General features: G+C 42.1%; 1 protein-coding gene across 1 annotated transcript in view; it reads left to right on the top strand.

The window, feature by feature from the left end:
- Positions 1-257: 257 nt before the first annotated feature.
- The window catches only part of tekt3 (tektin 3), a 30,451-nt gene continuing 12,167 nt past the window's right edge, over positions 258-18,541 (top strand). The window contains exons 1-5 of the mRNA XM_021576250.2: positions 258-1,146; positions 3,992-4,610; positions 9,483-9,566; positions 9,673-9,743; positions 16,149-16,292. Coding sequence (XP_021431925.2) covers positions 4,026-4,610; positions 9,483-9,566; positions 9,673-9,743; positions 16,149-16,292 — 884 coding nt within the window. The 5' untranslated portion in view covers positions 258-1,146; positions 3,992-4,025. The remainder of the gene's footprint in view (positions 1,147-3,991; positions 4,611-9,482; positions 9,567-9,672; positions 9,744-16,148; positions 16,293-18,541) is intronic.

The raw sequence follows: 18,541 nt of genomic DNA, 5'->3' as shown, positions 1-18,541 counted from the left end.
AAGGATCTCCTCATTTTGGGGTGCAATATCATATCAGAAGTGGCAGGCTGCTGTGTTTTCTTCACAGTAAAATTGTATTCCTAATATTAACTATCCGTATGAGTATTTACTGCTTCTTTGCAGTTCATGGGGCAGCAGGTAGCCTGCTGGTTGGAGCCTTGGACTCGTAACCCAAAGGTTGCAATATCAAATCCCTGGTCTGACAAGGTAAAAATCTGTTGTTCTGCCCCTGAACAAGGCAGTTAGCCCACTGTTCATAGGCCGCCATTGAAAATAAGAATTTGTTCTTAACTGACTTGCCTGGTTAAATTTTAAAAAATGTATTTACAGTTCAGGAGTTACAACCTGCCCCCTGGCTTTTAGCTGTGATAAAATAAGCTTGAGGCTCAAAATGGTGAGAGAAACAGGTGAGCATGTGTTGAACCTTCTGAAAAGTATTGCTTTGTTTTCATGGCAAATTATTTCAGAATGTCTCCAACTGTTACAGCTACTGCAATGGCTGTAGATGGCTGTTGTTCAAATGGAATCGGCTATATTGTGACTATGTCCAAAGAGAATGCTGGATTTGGTGGGTAACTCTAAACTCCAACTGTCCTCCAAGTCACAGCAAATCCCATAATCAAAATGAGTAATTATTTTGCTTACAAGAGACACAATGCATGCAGTTTTGTGGGGACTCTCTCTGTACCCATTGATGTTGAAAGTATAACGTCCGCAGTGTGTCCATCAAGCACATTTTTTGATGGATTCAATCTATAAGGAATAGCTCTGAACCGTATGCAGAAGGAAAAGGTTCTGTGTAACTGCATACTCCTATGCAGTGGCCTAGCCTACCTTGAAGTATTTAACCCCCCACCCCCCAAATGCTTCTCACTGCTTCTCATAGCAACCCATAGCAACTACCTCTGTGGCAACCGGAATGTAGGACAACTCACCTCCCAACTGAAGCAACCAGCTTTTCGGACGGTCCAAGATGCCATTGGTTTGTTTGAGCCCACAGCAGGAGTGGCCTGCGAACTTGTCCATCAATAATGTATCTTGGATTACCTTTCTAAATTCTTCAGCTCATTCTTAGGTGAGGACCGGTCGAGGTGAGCCTGTGTGCCGTTAGCGCTGGGTGTCGGGGAAACCTTTGCCTATTCACGTGTAAGTGGATTTTATTTCAATTCAGCCTACTGTTATTTATAAAAGATGCTCACATACCTGTGACTAAATGGCTATTTTCGCAGACAATTGGCCATGTGATATTTCTTTCAATTAACGTTTTTCCCAGTGGACATTTAATTTTCTCATATTATTTGCAATTACTTCATATATCAATGATATGTTAATGATGCCAAAAATGTGTGACATTCATGCAAATGTGGAATATTGAAATATTCTAAAATATTTTAAATATCTTAAAATGTCTGGCATCAGAAAGTAGCCTAACTTTAGAATTTTCCAAATCGCATCTCAGAAACTGAAATGGGAATAGCAGCGGCCCAATATGGCGACTGGAGTATGGGTGAGTGGGCGTGTGGAAGGGAGTGGGTGAGTGGAAAGGAAAGTAGTGGATATGTGGAAGGGAGTGGGTGAGTGGAAAGGAAAGTAGTGGGCGTGTGGAAGGGAGTGGGTGAGTGGAAAGGAAAGTAGTGGATATGTGGAAGGGAGTGGGTGAGTGGAAAGGAAAGTAGTGGGCGTGTGGAAGGGAGTGGGTGAGTGGAAAGGAAAGTAGTGGATATGTGGAAGGGAGTGGGTGAGTGGAAAGGAAAGTAGTGGATATGTGGAAGGGAGTGGGTGAGTGGAAAGGAAAGTAGTGGGCGTGTGGAAGGGAGTGGGTGAGTGGAAAGGAAAGTAGTGGGCGTGTGGAAGGGAGTGGGTGAGTGGAAAGGAAAGTAGTGGGCGTGTGGAAGGGAGTGGGTGAGTGGAAAGCGCTCTGCTATATTTTAGAAGGTTTTGATTGAGCAGTGTTTTATTTATTTCAATTCTTACCACTCAACTACCGTACACTGAGCTACGATTTGTGTTTTGAAGCCAGAGGATTTATTTATTTTATTTAACCTTTATTTAATCTGGAAGGGCTCATTGAGATTCGAAATCTGTTTTTCAAGAGCGTCCTGACCAAGATAGGCAGCACCAAGTCATTAAACAATTACAGACAGACAACATGAAAAACTACAGGTAGTCTAGTAAAAAAACAGAATTCACAAGAGTATAACAAAATCATAAAACATCAAATGAAAAACATTGACAGGTCAGGGAATCAGCCTCAAAATCCTTCATCAATGATTTAAAAACACCAATCAGGACAAGTTCTTCCAGTTTAAAAGTATTTTGTAAGGCGTTCCAAGCCAATGGCACAGAGTAAATAAAAAGCATTTTACCAAATTAAGTTCGGACCTTTGGAACAGTTAGCATGATTAAGTCCTGCGAACAAAGAAAGTACCAACCACATTTCTGAACAATAAAAATGCCTAAATAATATGGTTGTAAATCCAAAAGGGCTTTGTAAATAAAGGTAAACCAGTGACTGAGCCTACGATTGACTAGAGAAGGCCAGCCAACCCTTGTATATATATAATGTACAATGGTGCGTAAGGGTTTTGCAGTTTAAAATAATTTCACTGTTGGTTTTACACAAAGAATGGTACATTGTCGGTTATTAAACTGGCAAGTGTTTATTTTTTATTAAAAGTACTGACGATGGGTGTACTGTTTCCTTATGTGTTGTACAGTATGTGTGTGCTTACTGTGAATGTCATCCAGACTAATACAGACTAATACAGGTAGCTACTTCCCATGCTATTGCCGGTCAGTAGTGCCTGTTAGGAGCGAAGGGCACTGTGTCCCAGTGTTGTTGCCATTCTTGCCCTCCCCATTGAGTAGTAGACTGTATGTATCTATCAAGATGACATCTAGATGGTTATCAACCTTAGTTATTTCTTGTGTAGGCCTACTTGAAATAAAATCATGGGAAGGAGAAAAATTGGCAACTTCAGCAACACAATGATGATACCAAAGATATTTACAAGTAATCCAAGATTGTTCATCTGTGTCGTTATCAATGGGAGCAAATTAAGCATAGTGGACAGAACAAGCAAGGAGGTGGTTAGAGCCAAGCATGAGCTAGCAAGATCATATTGGCGCTTGATAGGATGTTTTTGCATATTTCCATTGGGGAACACCTTCTCTGTAAAGTGAGTGAGCACAATAACTCAGTTCACCCTTGCACTCCTTGTAAACAACGCAAAGGTTCACGTCTACAAAACTTAATGCACTATTTTCGTAACAGATCATAGTTTTGACAACAGAAAACTGTATTGGGCTCAGGCTTTTATTTGATGAGAAAATCAGCAGAATGTCAGCCCAGTTCCATCTCGCTCTCACTGATGGCCACTGGGCTTCCTCTCCTCACCATATTGGTGGGGAGTGGAAATTCCAACCGGATGCTTCAGAATTATACATCCAGTGAAACATCTGGCCCCTTGTTCTAGCTGTCGTGATAACCAGTAGGAAGCATGTCGGCAGGCACGTCAATACAACACCGGTGAACTGGTCGCCGGCTTATCGGCTCCTTTCGCTTTCCATACACCCACTCCTTTCGACATACCCACTTGCCTATACTCCCGTTGCCATATTGGGCTGCTTCTACCTATACTTGTGGAAACTGCCGAGCAAGTATAGCATCATCACTTCAGATTTTTGTATCTTATTGCCTTCAAAGATTCTCAATTAAATCAGTCGTCATGACATGTTTAGTGAAACATTTGTTGACTGCAAACGGCGATAGAATGACTCAACTGTTTGACAGAATCATCAATTTATTGACAAAATGGCTAAATCACGACTCCTTTTCAATCCTAGAAGACATTAGAATGTGTTGGTCTTGTGAAAATATAAGAAAATATAAGAGACCAATCTTTCTCAGTCTTATAAAGACTTAATGATAACAGATGACATGTGATATGCAAATACACTAATACACAGATCCAATATTGCATGTTTTCAGGAGAAAAGAAGAGCCCTGAGAAGAAGAGCGACAAATGGAGCTAATGGGATCCACCTTGACGGCGGAGTACACCCGACCCAAAACCAGCCAATACTTCCCAGCCATCTCCAACATGGTGTCCTCCTACCGGAGCAACCAGCCTGTGCTGGCCATGAACCCCAGTGCCAACCAGCCCTGGAGGACTAACGCCTACTACCGCACAGGCAGCGCTGCCGCCATCCCCTCCCTCTCCTCCATCCAGAGGGAGAACCTAGGCTTCGACCTGGTCCGAGCCAAGACTATGTTCTACCCGTCAAACCGGTCAGCCATGATCACCCGCTACACCCCAGACGACTGGTACAAGTCCAACCAGAGCAACTACCGTGAGTCGGAGTCGTCCAGGAACAGTGCGGAGCGGCTGAGAAGGGATACCATTAGGTTGATGCAAGATAAAGAGCAGCTGACAAGGAGGACCCAGGAGACCACCAGTAAGAACATCGGGGAACGCCTCAACGACATCAGTTTCTGGAGGTCAGAGTTGAACCATGAGATAGACAACATGGTGAGCGAGATCATGGCCCTCACTGAGGTGAAGAGAAGGCTGGAGAGAGCCCTGCAGGAGACGGAGGGGCCTCTGCAGGTAATGGTGTGTGTGCGTGCGTGCATGCGCGCTTGCACGTGTGCGTGCTAAGCTCTATGTACTGTAAGAGTGTCCTGTAACTCCAACAGTACACAATGCATTCACACAGAAATGCAGATTGTGCAGTATAAAGCATAACAAACTCCATCTCCAGTGCACCTATTTAATCATCCATGCATGTCACTTACTCAACACAGGATCTTACTGTGTCTGATGGTAGTGGATAAAGTGACAGTAGAGTTATTGGTCCTTCACACCACTTCAGAGCAGATGGGGTCATCATTCACAATACTCTAAATTAGGTCACACGTGTCCTGTGAAGGTTGCTGGGCAACCAGGCAAAACCTTCCACAGAACAGCACCGGTGGTCATTTGTCCTAACCCAAAGTTCTTTGGGGTGTATAGTAGCGTCAACTTGATCTGGCTGGAGATCTGGTGACATGAAGGACCCACACATGGTAGTGGAGATCAGGTAGCAATAGATTGTTTTCAGAGAGGACCTCTAATAAGTAATTGGAACCTATGAAAAGAATGTATACTCACTGTATAGAGAGTCATACCAATCAAATCATAATTTGTGTATATACAGTACCAGTCAAAAGTCTGGACACACCTACTCGAATCAAGTGGAGAAGATGCAGTATTCAATATTCACCCAAGGAATGTTCTTTGTTTCAAGATTATATTTCCCGTTGAAACTCTAACACGTTCAAAGCTGAATACTAGAGCAATATTTCTAACATAGAACGTTGAGAATGGTCAGAGGCGATCTATAGAACACTAATGTAAATTGTATTTGTTATTTTGTGATGTCATTAAAAATGTTATAAAGGAAATACTGTAATTTGGAAAGTATACCCACTACATGTGCAAAGTTTCCATGCTATGCATTGTGCATGTCATTTGAAAAATGATTAGTGTTTTTGTTAACAGAGGGATGTGATCAAATCAAATCAAACTTTTTGTCACATGCGCCGAATACAACAAGTATAGACCTTTCCGTGAAATGCTAACTTACAAGCCCTTAACCAACAGTGCAGTTCAAGAAGAGTTAAGAAAATATTTACCAAATAAACTTAAGTAAAAAATAATAAAGAGTAACACAATAAAATAACAATAACGAGGCTATATACAGGGGGTACCGGTACCGAGTCAGTGTGCGGAGGTACAGGTTAGATGAGGTAAATTGTACATGTAGATAGAGGTGAAGTGACGATGCATAGATGATAAACAACGAGTAGCTGTCAATGTAAATAGTCCGGTGGCCATTTAATTAATTGTTCAGCAGTCTTATAGATTGGGAGTAGAAGCTATTAAGGAGCCTTTTGGTCCTAGACATGGCACTCCGGTACCGCTTGCCGTGATTTGAGAAACTATAAGAGATAATTGTTTTACATTACTTTGTACAAGTGACAAGTCACGCCCCCGAGTGAGGTCAGAGAGTGTGTCAGTCTGATGGAACCAAACTGTGTAAATCACTGGTGCAACTGATTAGCTGTCCTAAGTAAAGTATCTTCGAAAGCGAATTTAAGTAGGACCATCCTACTACTCTGCTCAAACCATCGTATTACGCTACTCTCATCACCCCACTGGGAACCATCGACCCGGCTGGCTAGGCTATCCTCAAAGAAGCATCTTCATGAGCGAATAGAAGGAACATAAACTCTGTTGTCCTGTTCAGGTTTACACGACAAGTCACTGGATACCAGACAACTACAGAAGAGAACAACAATAGAAGACTTGTTGGAAACCTTTTTGGACAAACAATAGCCTTACAAGCATCCCGGGAAAAGGCCCAACCCCCTTTCCAAGGAGGCCTGGTTCAGAGAGAGAAACATGGAGAACCCAGACATTTCATATATAAACAATCATGAATACTTGCTCAAAGAGGACGGCGGTTTGTGTGCAAAGTATATGATTACTGTTAGAGTATTACGTTAGAATCTTATTAAGTTAGAGTCTTCTTAAGTTATAGTAACAAGCCGCCATGTTGTGTCATTCCGCTAGGGACCTGTTTTTAACATGTTAAGTGTGTATGTTTATCCTGTGTTACCATTTAATTAGCTAGTAAATAAATAATTAAACCTATATGTGTAATACTGAATCATTGCAGGTGCAAGGAGGTTACAACTGTTCAGAATGATGATATGATACAAGGTTATGATTTAGAAGTTGACTGTTTATAGATGTGATAGGGAAAGACCTTTTAGAGTTGACTTCGGGAGATGGTAACTCTTAAAAGAACCACTCTCAAGGTGCCCAAATCCTAATGAGTTCATTGTTACATTATTAATTTAAATTGGGTAACAATTAAACATAGTTAGTTGATTAGATAAACAACAGTCCTCAAATTAACGTTAAAGTCAAGTCACAACATTATTTACATAAGTATTCAGACCCTTTGCTATGAGGCTCGGAATTTAGCTCAGGTGCATCCTATTTTCATTGATCATCCTTGAGATGTTTCTACAACTTGGAGTCCACCTGTGGTAAATTCAATTGATTGGATATGATTTGGTAGGTTTACAGCCTTATTCTAAAATTAATGGAATAGTTTTTTTCAATACCCCATAATGACGAAGCAAAACTGTTTTTTAGATTTTTTTTGCTAATTTATTAAAAATGAAAATATTACATTTACATAAGTATTCAGACCCGTTACCCAGTATTTTGGTGAAGCACCTTTGGCAGCGATTACAGCCTCAAGTCTTCTTGGGTATGACGCTACAAGCTTGGCACACCTGTACTTGGGGAGTTTCTCCCATTCTTCTTTGTAGATCCTCTCAAGCTTTGTCAGGTTGGATGGGGAGCGTCGCTGCACAGCAATTATCAGATCTCTCCAGAGTTGTTTGATTGGGTTCAAGTCCAGGCTCTGGCTGGGCCACTCAAGAACATTCAGAGACTTGTCCCGAAACAACTCCTGTGTTGTCTTGGCTGTGTGCTTAGGGTTATTGTTTTGTTGGGAGGTGAACCGTTGTCCCTATCTGAGGCCCTGAGCACTTTGGAGCAAGTTTTCATCAAGGATCTCTCTGTACTTTGCTCCGTTTTTCTTTCCCTCAAGCCTGACTAGTCTCCCAGTCCCTGCCGCTAAAAACATACCCACAGCATGATGCTGCAACCACAATTTTTCACCGTAGGAATGGTGCCAGGTTTCCTCCAGACGTGACGCTTGGCATTCAAAGATGCCTTTTGGCAAATTCCAAGCAGGCTGTCGTGCCTTTTACTGAAGTGTAGCTTCCGTCTGGCCACTCTACCATTAAGGCCTGTTTGGTAGAGTGCTGCAGAGATGGTTGTCCTTCTGGAAGGTTCTCCCATCTCCAGAGAAGAACTTTGGAGCTCTGTCAGAGTGACAATCGAGTTCTTGGTCACCTCCCAGACCAAGGCCTTTCGCAACAATTGCTCAGTTTGGCAGGGAGAGTCTTGGTGGTTCCAAACGATGGAGGCCACTGTGTTCTTGGGGACCTTCAATGCTGCAGAAATTCTTTGGTACCCTTATCTGTGCCCCGACACAATCCTGTCTCGGCGCTTTAAGGACAATCATTCGACCTATTGGCTTTGTTTTTGCTCTGACATGCACTGTGAACTGTGGGACCTTATATAGACAGGCGTATGCCTTTCCAAATCATGTCCAATCACTTGAATTTACCACAGATGGACTCCAATCAAGTTGTAGAAACATCAAGGATAACCAATGGAAACAGGGTGCATCTGAGCTCAATTTTGAGACTCATAACAAAGGGTCTGAATACTTATGTAAATAAGTTTTTTCGGGTTTTTAATTTTCATAAATTCGCTACAAAATCAAATCAGTTTTTCACTTTTTCATTATGGGGTATTGTGTGTATATCGAAGAGAAAAAATATTTATTTAATCCATTTTAGAAAAAGGCTATAACGTAACAAAATGTGGAAAAAGACTATGGGTCTGTAAATCAGGAATGCAGACAGGCTAGATCATTATATTTATATGAGTGACACAATACCCCTTGTTGTTATGTTGGACACATAATGACCAAAAAAAGGATGTTATTTTTCTCAATGACAGGTAAAAAAATAAAAAATAAAGTTTAAGGAAATACATTACTACACAACAAAACCCCTAACTAAATCAAGCCTGAGGGTCTTGTAAGTATAAAAGCAAGGCTTGCTTTCATGTCATAAAAAAACATTGAAAAGATAGTGGAACGGGATAATGTCTTACTGTGTTGTGTGAAGAATCAAATACTTGGTTAAGTCCTTGGTTATTACTGCATTGTCGGGACTAGAAGCACAAGCATTTCGCTACACTCGCATTAACATCTGCTAACCATGTGTATGTGACAAATAACATTTGATTTTGATTTGATTTACTTACCTTGTATGCGGTACAAATCCCATTATTGTGGGAGCACCTCCTGTAAGAGTATAAATTAGGCCGTTTGAGAAGGTTTGAATTCGAAGACACCTGCCTACACATTGTTTGAAGTACAACAGAACAACATACCTACTTTAGTAGGTCAGAGCTGTGTGCTGGAAAATCTGGGTAGAGAATGGGTGGAGTGGGCATTGTGGTGCGCATGTGAATTTCCATCATTTTTCAGCTTCAGACCAATGCCTAATTTTCAGCAAAACATTGTTTTTTGTTTTTAATATTAGATAACGTAGAGTTATTTGGCCATTAGATTGGAAGACCATCCTTCTACCACACCAGACTCTGTCTGTGCTTTACACTACTGCACTAATATATTTCCCATATAGTGCCTACTTTGGGCCAGAGCCCATAGGGCTCTAATCAAAAGTAGTGCACGATGGGCCCTGGTCAAAAGTAGTTCACCATGTAAGGGAATAGGGTGCCATTCGGGACACTGAATTAATATTGTGTGACCATCAACAGGTGTCCCAAGAATGCCTGTATCACAGAGAGAAGCGAATGTCCATTGATCTGGTTCACGACAACGTGGAGAAAGATCTCATAAGGGTACAAACAAAGACATGTCAATACAATCATGACTTATGACTATTTATCCTAATGATCAGAACCTTATTAACTGAACTGATACCTGTTTTGCTCATTATGTAACCAGGAAGTGGAGACCATTAAGTCATGCCAGGAGAGGATGAGGAGACATCTAGACAAAGCCATCGCTCAACTAGCGTGAGTCTACACTCCTAGAGTATGGACAGGACTACTGTATAATAGGCCTTCACTGTTTGAAAATGACATAGCAAATCCTCCAGTGTAAAAAAAAAGAGAGAAATTAACACAGAGAGTGTTAAATCAACACTGACTGTGTTAAGGCTATGGACCCATATAGACACCAGAACCGTATTAAAATACATACTGTTTGGTGTACAGCCTTATTCAAATATTTCCCAGAGTGCCTTGCCTTTCGTGTAAATTGTATTACCACTCATGACTATATTTGTTAGTGACAGTGACATGGTTGTTGCACTCATCCATTTTCAGTCCTATGGACTTCACCAAGTGAGATCCTAAGTGAGTAAGTTATTTTTGTTAGTATTTAACACAATACCATATGTATTTCATAAGGCCTTATATTAAGGAGCTAGTTCTACCCTAATACAGGGGACTAAAACTCATACGCATCACTTTGAACCAAAACCATGCCCATCATTATCATATTTCCCAGCATGCTCTACAGCAGGTTGATTTTGAGAATTGTTTACTTCAATATCTATGTTTGTGCATAATTGATTGGTTACTCTTATACTTCACAAAGATAAATCACATATTAGAATCTGAACTCTGGCTAGTTTCCAGTAGGAACCACCCAAAACATTGTAAGACAGCATTATGTGACCTGCGGGTAGGGTTGCAAAAAAAACCTGGCAGCTTCATTAAATAGTACCCGCAAAACACCAGTCTCAACATCAACAGTGAAGAGGCAACTCTGGGATGCTGGCCTTCTAGGCAGAGTTCCTCTGTCCAGTGTCTGTGTTCTTTTGCCCATCTTAATCTCTTCTTTTTATGGAACAGTCTGAGATATGGCTTTTTCTTTGCAACTCTGCCTAGAAGGCCAGCATCCCGGAGTCGCCTCTTCACTGTTGACATTGAGACTGGTGTTTTGCGGGTACTATTTAATGAAGCTGCCAGTTGAGGACTTGTGAGGCGTCTGTTTCTCAAACTAGACACTCTAATGTACTTGTCCTCTTGCTCAGTTGTGCATCGGGGCCTCCCACTCCTCCTTCTATTCTGGTTAGAGACAGTTTGCACTGTTCTGTGAAGGGAGTAGTACGCAGCGTTGTACAAGATCTTCAGTTTCTTGGACATTTCTTGCATTGAATAGCCTTAATTTCTCAGAACAAGAATATACTGACACGTATCAGAAGAAAGGTCTTTGTTTCTGGTCATTTTGAGCCTGTAATCGAACCCACAAATACTTCCGGCGCCGACAGAGATGGCCGCCTCGCTTCGCGTTCCTAGGAAACTATGCAGTTTTTTGTTTTTTTACGTGTTATTTCTTACATTAGTACCCCAGGTCATCTTAGGTTTCATTACATACAGTCGAGAAGAACTACTGAATATAAGATCAGCATCAACTCACCATCAGTACGACCAAGAATATGTTTTTCGTGACGCGGATCCTGTGTTCTGCCTTACAAACAGGACAACGGAGTGGATCCTATGCAGCGACCCAAAAAAACGACTCCGAAAGAGAGGGAAACGAGGCGGTCTTCTGGTCAGACTCCGGAGACGGGCACAGCGCGCACCACTCCCTAGCATTCTTCTTGCCAATGTCCAGTCTCTTGACAACAAGGTTGATGAAATCCGAGCAAGGGTAGCATTCCAGAGGGACATCAGAGACTGTAACGTTCTTTGCTTCACGGAAACGTGGCTTACTGGAGAGACGCTATCCGAAGCGGTGCAGCCAACAGGTTTCTCCACGCATCGCGCAGACAGGAAAAAACATCTTTCTGGTAAAAAGAGGGGCGGGGGCGTATGCCTTATGACTAACGTGACATGGTGCGATGAAAGAAACATACAGGAACTCAAATCCTTCTGTTCACCTGATTTAGAATTCCTCACAATCAAATGTAGACCGCATTATCTACCAAGAGAATTCTCTTCGATTATAATCACAGCCGTATATATCCCCCCCCAAGCAGACACATCGATGGCTCTGAACGAACTTTATTTAACTCTCTGCAAACTGGAAACAATTTATCCGGAGGCTGCATTCATTGTAGCTGGGGATTTTAACAAGGCTAATCTGAAAACAAGACTCCCCAAATTTTATCAGCATATCGATTGCGCAACCAGGGGAGGAAAGACCTTGGACCATTGTTACTCTAACTTCCGCGACGCATATAAGGCCCTGCCCCGCCCCCCTTTCGGAAAAGCTGACCACGACTCCATTTTGTTGATCCCTGCCTACAGACAGAAACTAAAACAAGAGGCTCCCACGCTGAGGTCTGTCCAACGCTGGTCCGACCAAGCTGACTCCACACTCCAAGACTGCTTCCATCACGTGGACTGGGAGATGTTTCGTATTGCGTCAGATAACAACATTGACGAATACGCTGATTCGGTGTGCGAGTTCATTAGAACGTGCGTTGAAGATGTCGTTCCCATAGCAACGATTAAAACATTCCCTAACCAGAAACCGTGGATTGATGGCAGCATTCGTGTGAAACTGAAAGCGCGAACCACTGCTTTTAATCAGGGCAAGGTGTCTGGTAACATGACCGAATACAAACAGTGCAGCTATTCCCTCCGCAAGGCTATCAAACAAGCTAAGCGCCAGTACAGAGACAAAGTAGAATCTCAATTCAACGGCTCAGACACAAGAGGCATGTGGCAGGGTCTACAGTCAATCACGGACTACAGGAAGAAACCCAGCCCAGTCACGGACCAGGATGTCTTGCTCCCAGGCAGACTAAATAACTTTTTTGCCCGCTTTGAGGACAATACAGTGCCACTGACACGGCCTGCAACGAAAACATGCGGTCTCTCCTTCACTGCAGCCGAGGTGAGTAAGACATTTAAACGTGGTAACCCTCGCAAGGCTGCAGGCCCAGATGGCATCCCCAGCCGCGCCCTCAGAGCATGCGCAGACCAGCTGGCCGGTGTGTTTACGGACATATTCAATCAATCCCTATACCAGTCTGCTGTTCCCACATGCTTCAAGAGGGCCACCATTGTTCCTGTTCCCAAGAAAGCTAAGGTAACTGAGCTAAATGACTACCGCCCCGTAGCACTCACATCCGTCATCATGAAGTGCTTTGAGAGACTAGTCAAGGACCATATCACCTCCACCCTACCTGACACCCTAGACCCACTCCAATTTGCTTACCGCCCAAATAGGTCCACAGACGATGCAATCTCAACCACACTGCACACTGCCCTAACCCATCTGGACAAGAGGAATACCTATGTGAGAATGCTGTTCATCGACTACAGCTCGGCATTCAACACCATAGTACCCTCCAAGCTCGTCATCAAGCTCGAGACCCTGGGTCTCGACCCCGCCCTGTGCAACTGGGTACTGGACTTCCTGACGGGCCGCCCCCAGGTGGTGAGGGTAGGCAACAACATCTCCTCCCCGCTGATCCTCAACACTGGGGCCCCACAAGGTTGCGTTCTGAGCCCTCTCCTGTACTCCCTGTTCACCCACGACTGCGTGGCCACGCACGCCTCCAACTCAATCATCAAGTTTGCGGACGACACAACAGTGGTAGGCTTGATTACCAACAACGATGAGACGGCCTACAGGGAGGAGGTGAGGGCCCTCGGAGTGTGGTGTCAGGAAAACAACCTCACACTCAACGTCAACAAAACTAAGGAGATGATTGTGGACTTCAGGAAACAGCAGAGGGAACACCCCCCTATCCACATCGATGGAACAGTAGTGGAGAGGGTAGCAAGTTTTAAGTTCCTCGGCATACACATCACAGACAAACTGAATTGGTCCACTCACACAGACAGCATCGTGAAGAAGGCGCAGCAGCGCCTCTTCAACCTCAGGAGGCTGAAGAAATTCGGCTTGTCACCAAAAGCACTCACAAACTTCTACAGATGCACAATCGAGAGCATCCTGGCGGGCTGTATCACCGCCTGGTATGGCAACTGCACCGCCCTCAACCGTAAGGCTCTCCAGAGGGTAGTGAGGTCTGCACAACGCATCACCGGGGGCAAACTACCTGCCCTCCAGGACACCTACACCACCCGATGTCACAGGAAGGCCATAAAGATCATCAAGGACATCAACCACCCGAGCCACTGCCTGTTCACCCCGCTATCATCCAGAAGGCGAGGTCAGTACAGGTGCATCAAAGCTGGGACCGAGAGACTGAAAAACAGCTTCTATCTCAAGGCCATCAGACTGTTAAACAGCCACCACTAACACTGAGTGGCTGCTGCCAACACACTGACACTGACTCAACTCCAGCCACTTTAATAATGGGAATTGATGGGAAATGATGTAAATATATCACTAGCCACTTTAAACAATGCTACCTTATATAAATGTTACTTACCCTACATTATTCATCTCATATGCATACGTATATACTGTACTCTATATCATCGACGGTATCCTTATGTAATACATGTATCACTAGCCACTTTATACTATACTATGCCACTTTGTTTACATACTCATCTCATTTGTACATACTGTACCCGATACCATCTACTGTACCTTGCCTATGCTGCTCTGTACCATCACTCATTCATATATCCTTATGTACATATTCTTTATCCCCTTACACTGTGTACAAGACAGTAGTTTTGGAATTGTTAGTTAGATTACTTGTTATTACTGCATTGTCGGAACTAGAAGCACAAGCATTTCGCTACACTCGTATTAACATCTGCTAACCATGTGTATGTGACAAATAAAATTTGATTTGATTTGATTTGATTTGATGCTTCAGACACTCAACTAGTCTAAGGAAGGCCAGTTGTATTGCTTCTTTAATAAAACAACAGTTTTCTAACACAACGTGCCATTGGAACACAGGAGTGATGGTTGCTGATAATGGGCCTCTGTACACCTATGTAGATATTCCATTAAAAATCTGCCATTTCCAGCTACAATAGTCATTTACAACATTAACAATGTATTTCTGATCAATTTGATGTTATTTTAATGGACACTTTTTTTGTTTGTTTTTAACTCTTGTCCTTCCTCAACCTCTCCCATATATTATTTTTCTATTAGCCATATCTTTCAAACTGTACTTTTTCAAAAAAGTTCTGAACATATATACGTTTTACGGACACAGTATGTTTTATATTAGTTATCTTGTTGTTATTAGTCCCAACTTCAGCTCCATTCAACCCCTCCCATCTATCTCTTAACACCATCCTAATTGGATTTCTATTTGCCATATATTTTTCAACTAAGCTGAGATGTTTAACAAAAGTTCTGAACCTTTCTATTCTCATTGTTTCTACAGATTGTATATTGAAAATAAAATGTTTTGCTAAAAGTATTATTGATTGATTGACTATGACTTTTCAGATTACCCAGTAGTGCTATCTGCAGGTTTAGCTCCAGGTAAATATTGCAATTCTTCAGCCATTCCTGGACTTGTGACCAAAAACATAAGACAAATTAATGAATCAATCAATCAATGTACATCCACAAACATACATTGCAGAAAGTATCCAGTCCACATTTTGTTACGTTATAGCCTTTTTCTAAAATTGATGAAATGTCAGGTCTGAATGCACTGTAGATATTGAAACAAACAATTTTAAAAAGCAACCTGTAATAGAGCATGCTTGGAAATATGATGATGATGGGCATATTTTTGGTTCAAAGTGTGTGTATTAGTTTCAGGCCCCTCTATTAGGGTAGAACTAGCCCCTTAAAATAAGGCCTTATGAAATATGTATGCTAGGCGGCGTTTATACCTGCAGCTCAATTAGTTTTTCCACTAATTGGTATTTTGTCCAATCACATTAGATCTATTCACATCAGCTATTTTTCAGTGCTGATATGATTGGTCAAAAAAACAATTAGTGAAAAAAGATCAGAATTAGGCTGCCTGTCTAAAACAGGCCATATTGTGTTAAATAATATATTTAAACAATATATTTATTTAATGATAACGTATTTGCTTAGGATCTCACTTGGTGAAGTACGTTCGACTGAAAATTGATAAAGCAACATTGATGTCACTAACAAACCACAGTCATGGGTGGTAACTGTACAATTTACTCGAAAGCCAAGGCACTCTGGGATATTTTTGAATAATGCTTTACACTAAGCATTGTGTTAACGTAACACTGTTCCAGCATCTATATGGGTGCACAGAGTGTTGATTTAACACTCTGTGTTAGTTTTGTTTGTTTTTTAACACTGGAGAATTTGCATTGTAGGGGCCATTTTAACCAATAGTCCTACTCAGGAAAAAGCAAGCTAAAAAAAGGTCTCTCTCCAGGTATAGAAATATATTTACAATGATGAGTCTTATAATAACACATTACAACGGCTCATACATGCTCATAACATAAAAAAACATTACACCTGTCGGTGCAACGTCAAGTGTTAAAGTGTTACTGTGCCTCTGGGTGTGTTACTTCCATCAGGTCAAACCGAGCAGCTCAGCATGAGCTGGAGAGAGACCTCAGTGACAAGGTGACAGCCCAGAGAATAGATAATAGGTGTCACCATCTCAGGAATGCGTCAGACGGGATCAGCTACTACAGAGGGATCGAGAGACTGGACCCATCGTAAGTCATACCCACCCACTACTTTAGATGTGGATGTTATACAGCTTTGTGATTGAAATGGGAGATACTGTATATGCTGTGAAAGGGACTGCCCCCTCAGCCATGAACATTGTAAAAAAAAATCATGATCTTCAAGCGCGAAAACTTTCAAAAATGAAAACAATTAAAAATCTTAACAAAAGGCGTCTGGTAGAAGTAAATTAATCCACAAAAAAACAAATACAATTGTAGATACAGTTGAAGTCGGAAGTTTACATACACTTAGTTTGGAGTCATTAAAACCCGTTTTAGGACTGGTGCACTTCACAAAATAGATGGCATCATTTGGAAGGACAATTATGTGGATATTGTGAAGCCACATCTCAAGACATCAGTAAGGACGTTAACGTTTAGTCTGAAATGGGTCTTCCGAATGGACAATGACCCCAAGCATACTTCCAAAGTTGGGGCAAAATGGCTTCAGGACAACAAAGTCAAGGTATTGGAGTGGCCATGACAAAGCCCTGACCTCAATCCTACAGAGAATTTGTGGGCAGAAGTGAAAAAGTGTGTGCGAGCAAGGAGGCCTACAAACCTGACACCAGCTCTGTCAGGAGGAATGGGCCAAAATTCACCCAACTTATTGTGGGAAGCTTGTGGAAGACTACCCGAAATGTTTGACCCAAGTTAAACAATTTAAAGGCAATGCTACCAAATACTAATTGAGTATATGTAAACTTCTGACTCACTGGGAATGTGATGAAAGTAATACAAGCTGAAATAAAACATTCTCTCTACAATTATTTTGACATTTCACATTTTTTAAATAAAGTGGTGATCCTAACTGACCTAAGACAGGGCATTTATACTAGGATCAAATGTCAGGAATTGTGAAAAACTGAGTTTAAATGTATTTGGCTAGGGTGTATGTAAACTTCCGACTTCAAGGATGAATCAGACTTGTGGAGGTCTACATTTTTTCTTCTGAGGTCTTGGCTGATTTCTTTTGATTTTCCTATGATGTCAAGCAGAGAGGCACTGAGTTTGAAGGTGGGCCTTGAAATACATCCACAGGTACACCTCCAATTGACTCAAATTATGTCAATTAGCCTATCAGAAGCTTCTATAGCCATGACATTATTTTCTGGAATTTTCCAAACTGTTTAAAGGCACAGTCAACTTAGTGTATGTAAACTTCTGACCCACTGGAATTGTGATACAGTGAATTAAAAGTGAAATAATCTATCTATTAACAATTGTTGGAAAAATGACTTGTGTCATGCACGAAGTAGATGTCCTAACCGACTTGCCAAAACTATAGTTTGTAAACAAGAAATTTGTGGAGTGTTCGAAAAACGAGTTATAATGACTCCAACCTAAGTGTATGTAAACTTCTGACTTCAACTGTATAATCTGTTGATTTATTGTATAGCAGATGTAACAGATATACATGCCACCCTATCTTTATCAAAGCTGTGAGGAAGTGATGTAATAAATAAACAGACGCCCTCGCTGTAACGTTAACAAAACTGTGGGAAAGCACAGCCGGAGGAGACAAAAGACACGGTTTACCGGTGTCCTAGCTAGCTAACTACCGGTGTCGTCCCCTCCTGTGTACTCCGATGGAGAAACAAAGCTTCCTGAAGGATTGAGGTTTTCCAGCCAATCGTGTCAAAAAATAGGCTCATTACGAGGCTTTGATCAACACAGTGTACTCTTGTGGCACCTGCTCGTCAAAATAATTTAGAGCAGCCAAATTATTATAGATGACGTCCCACACTCCGGTAGCGCATGCGGAGCATAGCCTTTTTGTCTTCGACCAAACCAATACCAAACCAATCAGGTGGTTGTTTGATGAAACTAAGCTTTGATCATGTGTGTCTGATAAAATAATACAGGCATCGGCACACTACTTCGAAGTACACTGCTTAGTGATTTCGACACATGCCTCAGAGCTCCTGTATCAAACATAACATCACTACCGGAGGCCCAGCTAACTAGCAAGTACCCAGTGTCCTTCGCCCCCGCCTGCCGAACACCTGCCCTTGCTGTAACATTAACAGACCTGCCTTGAAGGCAGTGCTCGGCAGAAGGATAGTGTCTATTGGTGTCCTAGATTGCTAGCTACTTACATTTGCCTCCCGTCTCCCTCCTGTGTAACGTTACCAGAGTCCTAGCTTAAAAATGGACGGGAGAAGTATAAAGGGTATAAACGGGTTCCTACAGATGCAGGAATGCCCACATGCAGGAATGCCCACATGCAGGAACGC

The sequence above is a fragment of the Oncorhynchus mykiss genome, chromosome 20 (genome assembly GCF_013265735.2).
Source record: "Oncorhynchus mykiss isolate Arlee chromosome 20, USDA_OmykA_1.1, whole genome shotgun sequence".
Lineage (NCBI taxonomy): Eukaryota > Metazoa > Chordata > Actinopteri > Salmoniformes > Salmonidae > Oncorhynchus > Oncorhynchus mykiss.
The sequence above is the reverse complement of the archived record's forward strand: the minus strand, read 5'-3'. Positions and strand labels throughout refer to the sequence as shown.